Source organism: Dendropsophus ebraccatus, chromosome 1, assembly GCF_027789765.1.
Source record: "Dendropsophus ebraccatus isolate aDenEbr1 chromosome 1, aDenEbr1.pat, whole genome shotgun sequence".
NCBI classification, from domain to species: domain Eukaryota; kingdom Metazoa; phylum Chordata; class Amphibia; order Anura; family Hylidae; genus Dendropsophus; species Dendropsophus ebraccatus.
Genome location: NC_091454.1, coordinates 303,198 through 320,871, shown reverse-complemented (window position 1 = coordinate 320,871; position 17,674 = coordinate 303,198). Strand labels below are relative to the sequence as shown.

The window sequence follows — 17,674 nt, the reverse complement described above, 5'->3', positions numbered from 1 at the left end:
CTTTTGAACGGTAGTGTATATATACCCCTCCTAGATGTGACTGATATATATATATATATACCCCTCCTAGATGTTACTGATATATATATATATATACCCCTCCTAGATGTGACTGATATATATATATATATACCCCTCCTAGATGTTACTGATATATATATATATATACCCCTCCTAGATGTGAGGAAATGACATCTTCTCAGTGATACTGTGTTCTGTACAAAGCTGAATGTGCTGACACCAACATCCCACACACATCATCCCTGGAAATCCCATGTATTGCCCAATGGTGGCCTGGAGGTGGCGTCACACACAGAATTATAGTGGTAACCCCTTCCAGGCTGATCCAACTCTGCTGTAATGTCCTTATTAGTGATGAGTGAGCATGCTGGTATTAAGGTACTCGATGCTCGGACGAGCTTCTCATGATACCCGAGAAAATTTCCTTTTCCTGTAGGTTTGGGCGCAATTTCTCATCCAATCACCATGCAGGAGACTCTTTGGTGCATCCTGCGATGATGTGGGACCCATACGTGTGCTGGAAGAGATCAGGGACAGAGCTGCTGCTTGTCAGGGAGAGCGTTAGGGATGGAATTAGTGTTCCAGTAGGCAGGGATACTATATACAGAACACAACAGCCCGTGTAAGTCCTCAGTACTATTATTTTGTTTTGTGGCTGGTGCTGCTGCTGTTGTACATTGTATTGCTGTGATTTGTAGTACAGCTGCATAGAACCTCACTGCTCATTGTCCTGTGTAAGTGGTGCTTTACACCATATACCACAACTTACACACAGACTCTATACGACAACTTCCAAAAACTAGTGTGACCAGTATCTTTTGTCATCTGCAGCCAGTCTGCAGAGTTGCTTCCTTTTTAAGTGCAGCTGTATCCAACCTCACTGCTCATTGTCCTGTGTAAGAGGTGGCATACACCATATAGCACCACTTACACACAGACTCTATACCACTACCTCCAAAAGTAGTCTGAGTAATATATTTTCTTGGCTTGCTGTGATCTGTAGTGCAGCTCTCTCAGTCTTGATTGTGCAGTGTCCATAAAATGGTGAACCCAAGGGGTAAGGGTCGAGGACGAGGGCGTGGGGTTCCAAGCGATGCAGTGGGCAGAGGCCGTGGTTCTGGGCAGGGTGACACAGCAGCACCCCTTGAGGTGGGAGCAGTGGCACACCGCAGATGTTCACTCCCTAGCTTATTCTCGCAGCAGTGTGAACAGGTGATGATGTGAATAGCGGATAATGTGTCCAGTAACTTATCCACCACCCAGGGTACCCATGCTTAATCCTTAGCTGTTGAGCGTGTATGGCCTGAAGAGGAGGAATTGGTGGAGGAGGAGAAAATTGAGAGTCAGCCTATTGAGGAGAAGGGGTTCTTGCGTGTTGGGACCCTGGCGCACATTGCTGACTTTATGTTGAGCTGTCTTTCCCGTGACCCTCGGGTTAAAAAATTTTTTGACAACACCTATTACTGGGTGCTCACCCTCCTGGACCCTCGGTACAAGCAGAACTTTTCCACTGTCATTCCTGACGAGGAACGCAGTATGAGAGTGAATTAATAACAACAGGCCCTGGTGCAGAAGCTGAAAGGCTGTCCATCTACCTTGTTCACTGAGTTCTCACCGCCATGCTGTGTCAGGCATAATTTTTGGGAGGTTCCACGCCTGCCTCATCTAAAGGCCGGTAAAGGCCACTTTATCGGCTGTTTTTTAATATTCGATTTCAAATTTCAAATCAAATCGACTTCAAGTCAAGTGCTATTTTGCAGGGCTGTCAGATCATCTGTTGTATCTCCAATATACACACCACAACTAAAAGGAACAGACAGTGAAAATGGTGGAAAAAGTCCACTCACTTCTACCGCACTTGCCTGCTGTTAGATACTCTTTAAAGGATTAAAATCGTAGTCATTCAATTTTGGGGGCCTCTTAAGGAGACTGTATTGTTATTCTTCATCCCGACCTCCAATGATTTTGCCTCTCACGCACAACTGCATGAGGGGGTGGGGCTAAATCTACCTATAATCCGGCTATTTTTATTGGATGATTGTATTATCCATTTCATACCATGTTATTACTGGATACAAACTTGAATAAATAAAAAAAAAAAAAAAAAAAAAAAAAATCATACTTCAAACTCAAAATTTAAACTAATTCGAACGAGGTATTGTCAGGCACTGGCAGGGGAACACTCTGAAGGTCAAGGGCCTTGGAAAGTGACCTTCAGGCCTTTGACCTAATTCACATGTGCCTTGCCCATCTTGGTCTGGGTCAGCAATATTGTCGTGAGGTTGACCACCAGGCTGTTGGCCAGAATTTGGCGTAATGGTGCGATTAGGCAGCCTCAGAGGCCTCCATACATGCTGCCCCTGCTGTTTCCTGTCCATTTCCGTGGTGTTTCCATAATTTTCTGGAGGTTGACAGTTTCACACAACCTTCCCTGTGCCGAGCTTGGGTCCCCTGCAAAAATGCTCGAGACTCCCATTGACTTCAATGGGGTTTGTTACGCGAAACAAGCACCCGAGTATCGGGAAATACTCGTCTCGAGTATCGAGCACACAAGCATTTTAGTACTCGCTCATCACTAGTCCTTATATAATATATATATATATATATATTATATATATGTATATATATATTATATATATGTAATGTGTGTGGCCTCCACGTGCCTGTATGACCTCCCTACAAGGCCCGGGCATGCTCCTGATGAGGTGGCTGTATGACCTCCCTACAAGGCCCGGGCATGCTCCTGATGAGGTGTCTGTATGACCTCCCTACAAGGCCTGGGCATGCTCCTGATGAGGTGTATGACCTCCCTACAAGGCCCGGACATGCTCCTGATGGGGTGTATGACCTCCCTACAAGGCCCAGGCATGCTCCTGATGAGGTGGCCGTATGACCTCCCTACAAGGCCCGGGCATGCTCCTGAAGAGGTGTCTGTATGACCTCCCTACAAGGCCTGGGCATGCTCCTGATGAGGTGTATGACCTCCCTACAAGGCCCGGGCATGCTCCTGATGAGGTGTCTGTATGACCTCCCTACAAGGCCTGGGCATGCTCCTGATGAGGTGTATGACCTCCCTACAAGGCCCGGGCATGCTCCTGATGAGGTGTATGACCTCCCTACAAGGCCTGGGCATGCTCCTGATGAGGTGTATGACCTCCCTACAAGGCCCGGGCATGCTCCTGATGAGGTGGCCGTATGACCTCCCTACAAGGCCCGGGCATGCTCCTGATGAGGTGTCTGTATGACCTCCCTACAAGGCCCGGGCATGCTCCTGATGAGGTGTCTGTATGACCTCCCTACAAGGCCCGGGCATGCTCCTGATGAGGTGTCTGTATGACCTCCCTACAAGGCCCAGGCATGCTCCTGATGAGGTGTATGACCTCCCTACAAGGCCCGGGCATGCTCCTGATGGGGTGTATGACCTCCCTACAAGGCCCGGGCATGCTCCTAATGAGGTGTATGACCTCCCTACAAGGCCCAAGCATGCTCCTGATGAGGTGGCTGATGGTCTCCTGAGGGATCTCCTTCCAGACCTGGACTAAAACAGCCACCAACTCCTGGACAGTCTGTGCTGCAATGTGACATTGGTGGATGGAGGAGACATGATGTCCCCGATATGCTCAATGGGATTCAGGGAAATGGGCGGCCAGTCCATAGCTTCACTGCCTCCATCTTGAAGGAACTGCTGACACACTCCCGCCACATGAGGTCTAGCATTGTCCTACATTAGGAGGAACCCCAACTGCACCAGCATATGGTCTCACAAGGGCTCTGAGGGCACTCAGACTACCCCTGTCAGCACATGGAGGGCTGTGTCACCCCCCCCCCACACACACACACACCATTACGGACCCACTGCCAGACTGCTCTTGCTGAAGGATGTTGCAGGCAGCAGATCTATCTCCACGGCGTCTCCAGACTCTGTCACATGTGCTCAGTGTGAACCTGCTCTCATCTGTGAGGAGCACAGGGGGCGCCAGTGGTTAATCTACCAATCCTGGTGTTTTCTGGAAAATGCCAAACGTCCTGCACGGTGTTGGGCTATGACCCCTATGTGTTGAGGTCTGGCCCTTATACCGTCCTCATGGAGTCAGAGTCAGTTTCCAAATGTTTGTACAGTCACATGCAGATTTGTGGCTGCTGGAGGACATTGTGCAGGGCTCTGGCAGTGCTCCTCCTGGTCCTCCTTGCACAGAGGCAGAGGTAGCAGTCCTGCTGCTGGGTTGTTGCCTCCTACAGCCTCCTCTATGTCTCCTGGTGTACTGGCCTGTCTCCTGGTAGCCTCCAGCCTCTGGACACTACGGCCTCCTCTATGTCTCCTGGTAGCCTCCAGCCTCTGGACACTACACTGACAGACACAGCAAACCTTCTTGCCACAGCTGTCATTGCTGTGCCATCCTGGATGAGCTGCACTACCTGAGCCACCTGTGTGGGTTGTAGAGTCCGTCTCATGCTACCCCGAGTGTGAAAGCAACAACAACATTCAAAGGTGACCAAAGCATCAGCCAGAAAGCCTAGGTAGTGAGAAGTGGTGTGTGCTCCCCCTGCAGGACCCTCAGTTATTGGGGGGGTCTCACTGACTGCAGGTGACTTATTATTGTCAGTCAGTGCTGCTTCCTGAGAGGACAGTTTGATTTCAGAGAAGTTTCATTTACTTGGAGTTATTTTGTGTTGTTTAAGTGTTCCCTTTATTTTTTTGAGCAGTCTCTACCTCAGGGGGTTCTCTGATTGGGTAGGAACATACTGGCACCCACTAACCTCTAGCTTCTGATAGGTCACATATATGACCTGACATACCCAGCACACACAACATATGTCACCAGGGCCGGCATCAGCACAGTGCTTACCCAGGCAGGTTCCGGGGCCCCTGTGCCTCCAGGGGCCCAGAGAGAAAGAGGAACTCGGTGATCTGATGTTCAGCCCCCTCACTGTAGTGCAGGGGAAGCGCTGAACATAAGAAGACAAAGAAAGAGCAGAACCTGTGAGCATCCTGTAGGAGGGGGGGGCTGGTGGTGAAGGACCTGATCACATGACCCACAGGTCCTCAATACTACAGTCTGGAGATCAGCCCGACAGAGAGGAAGAGGGAGAAGATTGAGGTGTAAGTGCTGTGTACAGTCAGTAAGTAAGCATGTGTACGTTAGTGGTGTCTCAAGTGATTGTGCATAGTGAATGGATGGATGAGGGGCCTACTGAGACAAGTGTCCGCAAAAACCTGAAGCCTGCCCTGTATGGAACATATACGGTACACATATGTGACCCGACACACCCAGCGCATGCGAGCACGCACACACACACACACACCTTGTAACCCGACACACCCAGCACACACACAACGCATTACCTGACACACTTAGCACACACACAGAACACATGACCTGACAGCCCCCATACACAACATATGTGTGTGTCACATATCGTGTAGGTCACATAAATGACATACATGGTACAAAACACATGACATACAGTACACACAACACATGACATACAGTACACACAACATACACACATGGTATAAACATGACTGATGAGCTCTCTAAGGGTACTATTACACGGAACGATAAGCGGCTGAATTGGCCCTATCCGACCAATTATCGTTCCGTGTAATAAACATAACAATCAGCCGAAGATCGTTGTCATCGGCTAATCGTTGAAATAAGTTCTGCCCTTATAATTGCCCCATCGGCCCGTGTAATACCACCCTAAAGGATCGCTGATCAGTGACTGTGGTGTCAGGTGTCAGTACCAAAGAGCTCAGCCTGCAGGGGCAGGGTGGGGGGACATGCTCGGCCTTCAGGGTCTTACCCGTCTCTTCTCGTTGCACTGGGTCAACATGACAATGACCTGTGATTTCTGCTGCAGAATCATCCTCCAGAAGTCGTTCCTAGTGTCCGGCAGTGGCCCCTGGGTGGCTATATACTCCTGTAAGGAGTTGTATCCCTGAAAGACAAAGGAATATGGTCCATGCAAGAGCACCGACCCCCCCAACCTTCTGCACACACCATGTTCTTATACCCCCGACCTCCTGCACACACACCATGTCCTTACACCCAGGGCTGGATCTTAATCCTATAAGACAATCCCCCCTCCCCCCAAATAAATAAATAAATAAACTATACCGCGATCTATACAGATGACTGCTTACTGTAGGTGACTTAGCACAGACCCCTCCTCGCTCCTGGCTGTATGGGTCAGCATCCTCTTCTGTTATGCACGTGGTCACTAGAGGCTGCACTACAGGGGAAAATGCAAGGCCCTAGGGACAGGAGCAGAGGGGGGGGTGGGGGGTGGACTAAGTATCAGAGTGTATTCCCACATTGTGTTTGTGTTAATAACGCAATGTGAGAACACAGCACTTTCTGTGCGCTGTTGCCCACTGTGTTAGGGCCCTATTACATGGCCTGATATCCTGGGTAAGCAGCACCGTTCTGCTAGGGTTTGAGCTGGTGGGGGCCCCTAAGTGGTGGAGGCCCAGAGGCACCTGCCCCTGGTGCCCACCCTTTAATCCGTCCCTGCTTACACCCCCGACCTCCTGCACACACCATGTCCTTACACCCCCGACCTCCTGCACACACACCATGTCCTTACACCCCTGACCTCCTGCACACACCATGTCCCTACAACCCCGACCTCCTGCACACACACCATTTCCTTACACCCCCAACCTCCTGCACACACACCATGTCCTTACACCCCCCACCTTCTGTAAACACTGTGTCCTTACGCCCCCAACCTCCTGCACACACCATCTCCTTATACCCCCAACCTCCTGCACACACCATCTCCTTATACCCCCAACCTCCTGCACACACACCATGTCCTTACACCCCCCACCTTCTGTAAACACCGTGTCCTTACACCCCCAACCTCCTGCACACACCATCTCCTTATACCCCCAACCTCCTGCACACACACCATGTCCTTACACCCCCCACCTTCTGTAAACACCGTGTCCTTATACCCCCAACCTCCTGCACACACACCATGTCCTTACACCCCCAACCTCCTGCACACACCATGTCCTTACACCCCCCACCTTCTGTACACACCATGTCCTTACACCCCCGACTTCCTGCACACACCATGTCCTTACACCCCCAACCTCCTGCACACACACCATGTCCTTACACCCCCCACCTTCTGTAAACACCGTGTCCTTACACCCCCAAACTCCTGCACACACACCATGTCCTTACACCCCCAACCTCCTGCACACACACACCATATCCTTACACCCCCTGCACACACCATGTCCTTACACCCCCCACCTCCTGCACACACCATGTCCTTACACCCCCCACCTCCTGCACACACCATGTCCTTACACCCCCCACCTTCTGTACACACCATGTCAGTACACCCTCGCCCTCCTGCACACACCATGTCAGTACACCCTCGCCCTCCTGCACACACCATGTCAGTACACCCTCGCCCTCCTGCACACACCATGTCAGTACACCCTCGCCCTCCTGCACACACCATGTCAGTACACCCTCGCCCTCCTGCACACACCATGTCAGTACACCCTCGCCCTCCTGCACACACCATGTCAGTACACCCTCGCCCTCCTGCACACACCATGTCAGTACACCCTCGCCTTTCTGCACACACCAATATCCTATGCCTGCCGCCCCCCCCCCCCAAGAGGCCGCAAGAGCGCAGAGCCTGGCAGGGCAGCCACCATCATCTGTGCTCCCTCAACATAATGGCCGCCACTTACTAGGTGACTGTCACCATGGAAACATTTCCTAATGGGGAGATGACTGGTTGGGTTTAGGGTTATATTCACCTGTATATTTACATATATAATGTAGTCACCTGTATACTTACATATATATTGTGGTCACCTGTATTATAACATATATATTGTAGTCACCTGTATACTTACATATATATTGTGGTCACCTGTATACTTACATATATAATGTAGTCACCTGTATACTTACATATATATTGTAGTCACCTGTATACTTACATATATATTGTGGTCACCTGTATACTTACATATATATTGTAGTCACCTGTATACTTACATATATATTGTGGTCACCTGTATATTTACATATATAATGTAGTCACCTGTATACTTACATATATATTGTGGTCACCTGTATTATAAGTATACAGGTGACTACTTACATATATATTGTGGTCACCTGTATACTTACATATATATTGTGGTCACCTGTATACTTACATATATATTGTGGTCACCTGTATACTTACATATATAATGTAGTCACCTGTATACTTACATATATATTGTAGTCACCTGTATACTTACATATATATTGTGGTCACCTGTATACTTACATATATATTGTGGTCACCTGTATACTTACATATATAATGTAGTCACCTGTATACTTACATATATATTGTGGTCACCTGTATTATAAGTATACAGGTGACTACTTACATATATATTGTGGTCACCTGTATACTTACATATATATTGTGGTCACCTGTATACTTACATATATATTGTGGTCACCTGTATATTTACATATATAATGTAGTCACCTGTATACTTACATATATATTGTGGTCACCTGTATTATAAGTATACAGGTGACTACTTACATATATATTGTGGTCACCTGTATACTTACATATATATTGTGGTCACCTGTATACTTACATATATATTGTGGTCACCTGTATACTTACATATATAATGTAGTCACCTGTATACTTACATATATATTGTAGTCACCTGTATACTTACATATATATTGTGGTCACCTGTATACTTACATATATATTGTGGTCACCTGTATACTTACATATATAATGTAGTCACCTGTATACTTACATATATATTGTGGTCACCTGTATTATAAGTATACAGGTGACTACAATATATATGTTATAATACAGGTGACCACAATATATAAGTAAGTATACAGGTGACTACAATATATATGTTATAATACAGGTGACCACAATATATATGTAACATATATATTGTAGTCACCTGTATACTTACATATATAATGTGGTCACCTGTATTGTAATATATTGTAGTCACCTGTATTATAACATATATATTGTAGTCACCTGTATACTTACATATATATTGTAGTCACCTCTATACTCATATACAGTGGTACCTCGGTGTAAGAGTAACTTGGATTGAGAGAGTTTTACAAGAAGAGATCACAGTATTTCAAAACTGTGACTTGGTGTAAGAGCATTGCTTTGGTATAAGAGCCCTATTACACCAACAGATTCCTGACTAATTTATCTGACAGATTTTTTAAGCCAAAGCCAAGAATGGATTTGAAAAGAAGAGAGAGCCCAGTCTTTCCTTTATGACCTGTTCTCTGTTTATAGTCTGTTCCTGGTTTTGGCTTCAAAAATCTGTCAGATAAATTGGTCAGCTATCTGTTGGTGTAATAGGGCTCTAAGAGCTCCCTGTACTGGGTAGGAGGGGCATGGTCTGCATAGCGGGCTATTTTGTGTAGTGTGTATGGTACAGGGTGTGTGTGTGTGTAATGTATATGGTACAGGGTGTGTGTAGTGTGTATGGTACAGGGTGTGTGTGTGTGTGTGTGTGTGTGTGTGTGTGTGTAGTGTATGTGGTACAGGTTGTGTGTGTATGTAATGTATATGGTACAGGGTGTGTGTAGTGTGTATGGTACAGGGTGTGTGTGTGTGTGTGTGTGTGTGTGTGTGTGTGTAGTGTATGTGGTACAGGTTGTGTGTGTATGTAATGTATATGGTACAGGGTGTGTGTGTGTGTGTGTGTGTGTGTGTGTAGTGTATGTGGTACAGGTTGTGTGTGTATGTAATGTATATGGTACAGGGTGTGTGTAGTGTGTATGGTACAGGGTGTGTGTGTGTGTGTGTGTGTGTGTGTGTGTAGTGTATGTGGTACAGGTTGTGTGTGTATGTGTGTGTGTGTGTGTGTAGTGTATGTGGTACAGGTTGTGTGTGTATGTAATGTATATGGTACAGGGTGTGTGTGTAGTGTGTATGGTACAGGGTGTGTGTGTGTGTGTGTGTGTAGTGTATGTGGTACAGGTTGTGTGTGTATGTAATGTATATGGTACAGGGTGTGTGTAGTGTGTATGGTACAGGGTGTGTGTGTGTGTGTGTGTGTGTGTGTGTAGTGTATGTGGTACAGGTTGTGTGTGTATGTAATGTATATGGTACAGGGTGTGTGTGTGTGTGTGTGTGTGTGTGTGTGTGTGTAGTGTATGTGGTACAGGTTGTGTGTGTATGTAATGTATATGGTACAGGGTGTGTGTGTAGTGTGTATGGTACAGGTTGCGTACACATACATATATGTAAGTATACATATAGTCACTGCAGGTAAAACACCCATTGCTGTAGGTGAGACATCCGTCGCCACAGCGCCTCCAGAGGCCCGGAGGTATGTGGTCTCCATTACAGTCTTATCACCTCCCTCTGCTGAACTCACTGGGATGTAGTTGGCGTTGATGTAATCAGCTGCATCTTCCTCCTCAGTGGTCACAAGCTTCACCCGACTAAAGTCATCTACAGCGGGAAAGGGGAACAAAGGTGTAACTTACACCTCATCAAGGATAGTGCACCATACACACACAACCTTTACTGTACACTGTGAACACTCACACACACACAACCTGTACCATACACAATACACACAACCTGTACTATACACTGAACACACACACACACACACAACCTGTACTATACACTGTGAACACAAACACACACACCCTGTATCATACACCGTAAACACACACAGACAACCTGTACCATTCAAACTACACACACTGTACCATACACACTACACACAACCGAGAAAAAAGGAAATTTTGGCAGCACATATATGACTCTGTTCACACTGCAGGTTGCACGCTGCTTGTGGCTTAAGGTGCTGTTGCACCTTTTGTTTTTTGTCACTACACACAACCTGTACAATACACAGTACACAAGCACAACCTGTACCATAAACAGTACACACACACACACCCTGTACCTTACAAAGTACACACACAACCTGTACCATGCTCAGTACACAGACGGTATATAGAACATACACACAACCTAAACTGTACACAGTACACACACACACACAACCTGTACCATACACAGTACACACACACCCTGTACCATAAAAAGTACAAACACACACACCATAGTACCATAGATAGTACACAGATGGTATACAGTACACACACCCACCCAAACTGTACCATACACAGTACACAGGCGCCATATAGAACATACACATCCTGTACCATACACAGTACCCAGCCTTTAGTATACACAGTACACACACACACTATACTATACACAGTACTCACACACGCACAACCTGTACCATACATAGTACAAACACACATACACCTGTACCATATCCACAGTACACACACACACAACCTGTCCTTTACGCTTTTTGCACATGTGCAATACAGGGAGGGTGAGAACGGCGCAGCCTAGTGGCAGCCCGTACATGACTGGGTGGGCAGTTAGGGGTTAACAGTTGCAAGGGTGGGGGGGAAGAGCAGGAGAGAGGGTTATGGGGAGTTCAGGGCATAGTAGCTTATGGGGGTTGCTATGAGAGAACCAATGGGTGAGTTTAGAATGGGGGGGGAGGGGGGGGGAGGGGGCTACGCAGGGGAAGGAAGTGAGGAAAGGAAACTTACCCATTCTTCACAGAAGACAGGACCTGAGACGCCCGCCCGCCCTTATGATACTTGGCCGGTGGGTGGTTGGCTTGAGTCCGCGGTGCACTATTTGTCGCGGCAGCTGGCGGAGGGGGGGTCATCGATGGTTCGGACTGAGGTGGTTATCAGGAGGCCCGGTGGAGGAATGGGGAACCCCCGTGTGTATCTGGCAACTAGTTGGGGTACGGAGTGGGGTGATGTGGTGATTGGCAGGACGTGACAGATTTGTCAGCCCTGAGTCGGTGCGCAGCGACTGGGGGTCATTGTTTTTATCTGTACTGCTATGGATGGGCCATCCGTAACCTCCCCGGGATACGGGTTTATTACTGTTATGATAATGGGTTGGTTATAGAAGTTTATATGTAATATGTTTATTACAGAGTTGGTATATATATTTCATATCCCTGTTATTTATTAATAAAGAGGCTGCTGTGGCCATTATTCCAATTTCATATAGTGTCTGGCGTTTTATTACAGGGGGTGAAGGGAAGGGAGGTTAAGGAATTATTCCTATCCCCGTAATCTGCAATACCCGGGTCAAGTATATACACACCATACAGTACATAATCCCAACCTGCACCACCCTGTACACACACACACTCACAACCTGCATCATACACTCACAACCTGCACATTACTCACATGGTAAGATGTTTGTGTACCGATTTTTACATCTGTTTGCAGGAAGGTCAGCAGCGCAGTGTGGGATATCCAGACCGATCATCTTCAGCTCCTGGAGAAAGATGGTCAGAGGGTCATTGCCATACACAGTCACCGCCATACAGAGTGACAGGGTCATCGCTATACACAGTCACCGCCATACAGAGTGACAGGGTCATCACTATACACAGTCACCGCCATACAGAGTGACAGGGTCATCGCTATACACAGTCACCGCCATACAGAGTGACAGGGTCATCGCTATACACAGTCACCGCCATACAGAGTGACAGGGTCATCGCCATACAGAAAGACAGGGTCATCACTATACACAGTCACCGCCATACAGAGTGACAGGGTCATCACTATACACAGTCACCGCCATACAGAGTGACAGGGTCATCACTATACACAGTCACCGCCATACAGAGTGACAGGGTCATCACTATACACAGTCACCGCCATACAGAGTGACAGGGTCATCGCTATACACAGTCACCGCCATACAGAGTGACAGGGTCATCACTATACACAGTCACCGCCATACAGAGTGACAGGGTCATCGCTATACACAGTCACCGCCATACAGAGTGACAGGGTCATCGCTATACACAGTCACCGCCATACAGAGTGACAGGGTCATCGCCATACAGAAAGACAGGGTCATCACTATACACAGTCACCGCCATACAGAGTGACAGGGTCATCACTATACACAGTCACCGCCATACAGAGTGACAGGGTCATCACTATACACAGTCACCGCCATACAGAGTGACAGGGTCATCACTATACACAGTCACCGCCATACAGAGTGACAGGGTCATCGCTATACACAGTCACCGCCATACAGAGTGACAGGGTCATCACTATACACAGTCACCGCCATACAGAGTGACAGGGTCATCGCTATACACAGTCACCGCCATACAGAGTGACAGGGTCATCGCTATACACAGTCACCGCCATACAGAGTGACAGGGTCATCGCTATACACAGTCACCGCCATACAGAGTGACAGGGTCATCGCTATACACAGTCACCGCCATACAGAGTGACAGGGTCATCGCTATACACAGTCACCGCCATACAGAGTGACAGGGTCATCGCTATACACAGTCACCGCCATACAGAGTGACAGGGTCATCGCTATACACAGTCACCGCCATACAGAGTGACAGGGTCATCACTATACACAGTCACCGCCATACAGAGTGACAGGGTCATCACTATACACAGTCACCGCCATACAGAGTGACAGGGTCATCGCTATACACAGTCACCGCCATACAGAGTGACAGGGTCATCACTATACACAGTCACCGCCATACAGAGTGACAGGGTCATCGCTATACACAGTCACCGCCATACAGAGTGACAGGGTCATCGCTATACACAGTCACCGCCATACAGAGTGACAGGGTCATCGCCATACAGAAAGACAGGGTCATCACTATACACAGTCACCGCCATACAGAGTGACAGGGTCACCGCCATACAGAAAGACAGGGTCATCACTATACACAGTCACCGCCATACAGAGTGACAGGGTCATCGCCATACACAGTCACCGCCATACAGAGTGACAGGGTCATCGCCATACACAGTCACCGCCATACAGAGTGACAGGGTCATCACTATACACAGCCACCGCCATACAGAGTGACAGGGTCATCACTATACACAGTCACCGCCATACAGAGTGACAGGGTCATCACTATACACAGTCACCGCCATACAGAGTGACAGGGTCATCACTATACACAGTCACCGCCATACAGAGTGACAGGGTCATCACTATACACAGTCACCGCCATACAGAGTGACAGGGTCATCGCTATACACAGTCACCGCCATACAGAGTGACAGGGTCATCCCTATACACAGTCACCGCCATACAGAGTGACAGGGTCATCACTATACACAGTCACCGCCATACAGAGTGACAGGGTCATCACTATACACAGTCACCGCCATACAGAGTGACAGGGTCATCACTATACACAGTCACCGCCATACAGAGTGACAGGGTCATCACTATACACAGTCACCGCCATACAGAGTGACAGGGTCATCACTATACACAGTCACCGCCATACAGAGTGACAGGGTCATCACTATACACAGCCACCGCCATACAGAGTGACAGGGTCATTGCCATACACAGTCACCGCCATACAGAGTGACAGGGTCATCACTATACACAGTCACCGCCATACAGAGTGACAGGGTCATCACTATACACAGTCACCGCCATACAGAGTGACAGGGTCATCACTATACACAGTCACCGCCATACAGAGTGACAGGGTCATCTCTATACACAGTCACCGCCATACAGAGTGACAGGGTCATCCCTATACACAGTCACCGCCATACAGAGTGACAGGGTCATCACTATACACAGTCACCGCCATACAGAGTGACAGGGTCATCACTATACACAGTCACCGCCATACAGAGTGACAGGGTCATCACTATACACAGTCACCGCCATACAGAGTGACAGGGTCATCACTATACACAGTCACCGCCATACAGAGTGACAGGGTCATCACTATACACAGTCACCGCCATACAGAGTGACAGGGTCATCGCCATACAGAGTGACAGGGTCATCACTATACACAGTCACCGCCATACAGAGTCACTGCCCTCCCTCCTCCTCCATAGACACCCCCCTCCCTCCTCCTCCTCCAGACACCCTCCTCCCTCCCTCCTCCTCCATAGACACTCCCCTCCCTCCCTCCTCCATAGACACCCCCCTCCCTCCTTCTCCTCCATAGACACCCTCCTCCCTCCCTCCTCCATCGACACTCCCCTCCCTCCTCCTCCATAGACACTCCCCTCCCTCCTTCTCCTCCATAGACACCCTCCTCCCTCCCTCCTCCATCGACACTCCCCTCCCTCCTCCTCCATAGACACTCCCCTCCCTCCTTCTCCATAGACACCCCCCTTCCGCCTTCTCCTCCATAGACACTCCCCTCCCTTCCTCCTCCATAGACACCCCCCTCCCTCCTCCATAGACACCCCCCTCCCTCCCTCCTCCATAGACACCCCCCTCCCTCCTCCTCCATAGACACCCCCCTCCTTCCTCCTCCATAGACACTCCCCTCCCTCCTCCTCCATAGACACCACCCCTCCCTCCTTCTCCTCCAGACACCCTCCTCCCTCCCTCCTCCTCCATAGACACTCCCCTCCCTCCTCCTCCATAGACACTCCCCTCCCTACCTCCTCCATAGACACTCCCCTCCCTACCTCCTCCATAGACACTCCCCTCCCTACCTCCTCCATAGACACCCCCCTCCCTCCCTCCTCCTCCATAGACACCCCCCTCCCTCCTTCTCCTCCATAGACACCCCCCTCCCTCCTTCTCCTCCATAGACACCCCCCTCCCTCCTTCTCCTCCATAGACACCCCCCTCCCTCCTTCTCCTCCATAGACACTCCCCTCCCTCCTTCTCCTCCATAGACACCCCCCTCCCTCCTCCTCCATAGACACTCCCCTCCCTCCCTCCTCCATAGACACCCTCCTCCCTCCCTCCTCCATAGACACCCTCCTCCCTCCCTCCTCCATAGACACTCCCCTCCCTTCCTCCTCCATAGACACTCCCCTCCCTCCTCCTCCTCCATAGACACCCCCCCTCCCTCCTCCTCCATAGACACCCCCCTCCCTCCTTCTCCTCCATAGACACCCTCCTCCCTCCCTCCTCCATAGACACTCCCCTCCCTCCTCCTCCATAGACACCCCCCTCCCTCCCTCCTCCATAGACACTCCCCTCCCTCCTCCTCCATAGACACTCCCCTCCCTCCTCCTCCATAGACACCCCCCTCCCTTCTCCTCCATAGACACCCTCCTCCCTCCTTCTCCTCCATAGACACCCTCCTCCCTCCTTCTACTCCATAGACACTCCCCTCCCTCCTCCTCCATAGACACCCTCCTCCCTCCTTCTCCTCCATAGACACTCCCCTCCCTCCTTCCCCTCCATAGACAACCACCTTCCTCCTCCTCCATAGACACCCCTTCTCCTCCATAGACACCCCCCTCCCTCCTCCTCCATAGACAACCCCCTTCCTCCTCCTCCATAGACACCCCTCCTCCTCCATAGACACCACCCCTCCCTCCTCCTCCTCTTTAGAAAACCCCCTCCCTCCCTCCTCCTCCATAGACACTCCCCTCCCTCCTCCTCCATAGACACTCCCCTCCCTCCTCCTCCATAGACACTCCCCTCCCTCCTTCTACTCCATAGACACTCCCCTCCCTTCCTCCTCCATAGACACTCCCCTCCCTCCTTCCCCTCCATAGACACTCCCCTCCCTCCTTCCCCTCCATAGACACCCCCCTCCCTCCTTCCCCTCCATAGACACCCTCCTCCCTCCTTCCCCTCCATAGACACCCTCCTCCCTCCTTCCCCTCCATAGACACTCTCCTCCCTCCTCCTCCTCCATAGACACCCCCCTTCCTCCTCCTCCATAGACACCCCTCCTCCTCCATAGACACCCTCCTTCCCCTCCATAGACACTCCCCTCCCTCCTCCTCCATAGACACTCCCCTCCCTCCTTCTACTCCATAGACACTCCCCTCCCTCCTTTCCCTCCATAGACACTCCCCTCCCTCCTTCCCCTCCATAGACACTCCCCTCCCTCCTTTCCCTCCATAGACACTCCCCTCCCTCCTTCCCCTCCATAGACACCCCCCTCCCTCCTTCCCCTCCATAGACACCCTCCTCCCTCCTTCCCCTCCATAGACACCCTCCTCCCTCCTTCCCCTCCATAGACACTCTCCTCCCTCCTTCTCCTCCATAGACACGCTCCTCCCTCCTTCTCCTCCATAGACACTCCCCTCCCTCCTTCTCCTCCATAGACAACCCCCTTCCTCCTCCATAGACACCCCTCCTCCTCCATAGACACCCTCCTCCCTCCTCCTCCTCTTTAGAAAACCCCCTCCCTCCCTCCTCCTCCATAGACACTCCCCTCCCTCCTCCTCCATAGACACTCCCCTCCCTCCTCCTCCATAGACACTCCCCTCCCTTCCTCCTCCATAGACACTCCCCTCCCTCCTCCTCCTCCATAGACACTCCCCTCCCTCCTCCTCCTCCATAGACACCCCCCTCCCTCCTTCTCCTCCATAGACACCCTCCTCCCTCCCTCCTCCATAGACACTCCCCTCCCTCCTCCTCCATAGACACCCCCCTCCCTCCCTCCTCCATAGACACTCCCCTCCCTCCTCCTCCATAGACACTCCCCTCCCTCCTCCTCCATAGACACCCCCCTCCCTCCTCCTCCATAGACACCCCCCTCCCTTCTCCTCCATAGACACCCTCCTCCCTCCTT

General features: G+C 50.0%; 1 protein-coding gene across 9 annotated transcripts in view; it reads right to left on the bottom strand.

Annotated features, from left to right (window-relative positions):
- Positions 1-17,674, bottom strand: part of PTPRO (protein tyrosine phosphatase receptor type O) — a 314,106-nt gene that overhangs the window by 9,432 nt on the left and 287,000 nt on the right. For all 9 annotated transcript variants that reach the window (XM_069963523.1, XM_069963520.1, XM_069963516.1 and 6 more), the window contains 3 exons: positions 12,324-12,414; positions 10,448-10,524; positions 5,827-5,961 (listed from right to left, as the gene is read on the bottom strand). In XM_069963523.1, coding sequence (XP_069819624.1) covers positions 5,827-5,961; positions 10,448-10,524; positions 12,324-12,414 — 303 coding nt within the window. The remainder of the gene's footprint in view (positions 1-5,826; positions 5,962-10,447; positions 10,525-12,323; positions 12,415-17,674) is intronic.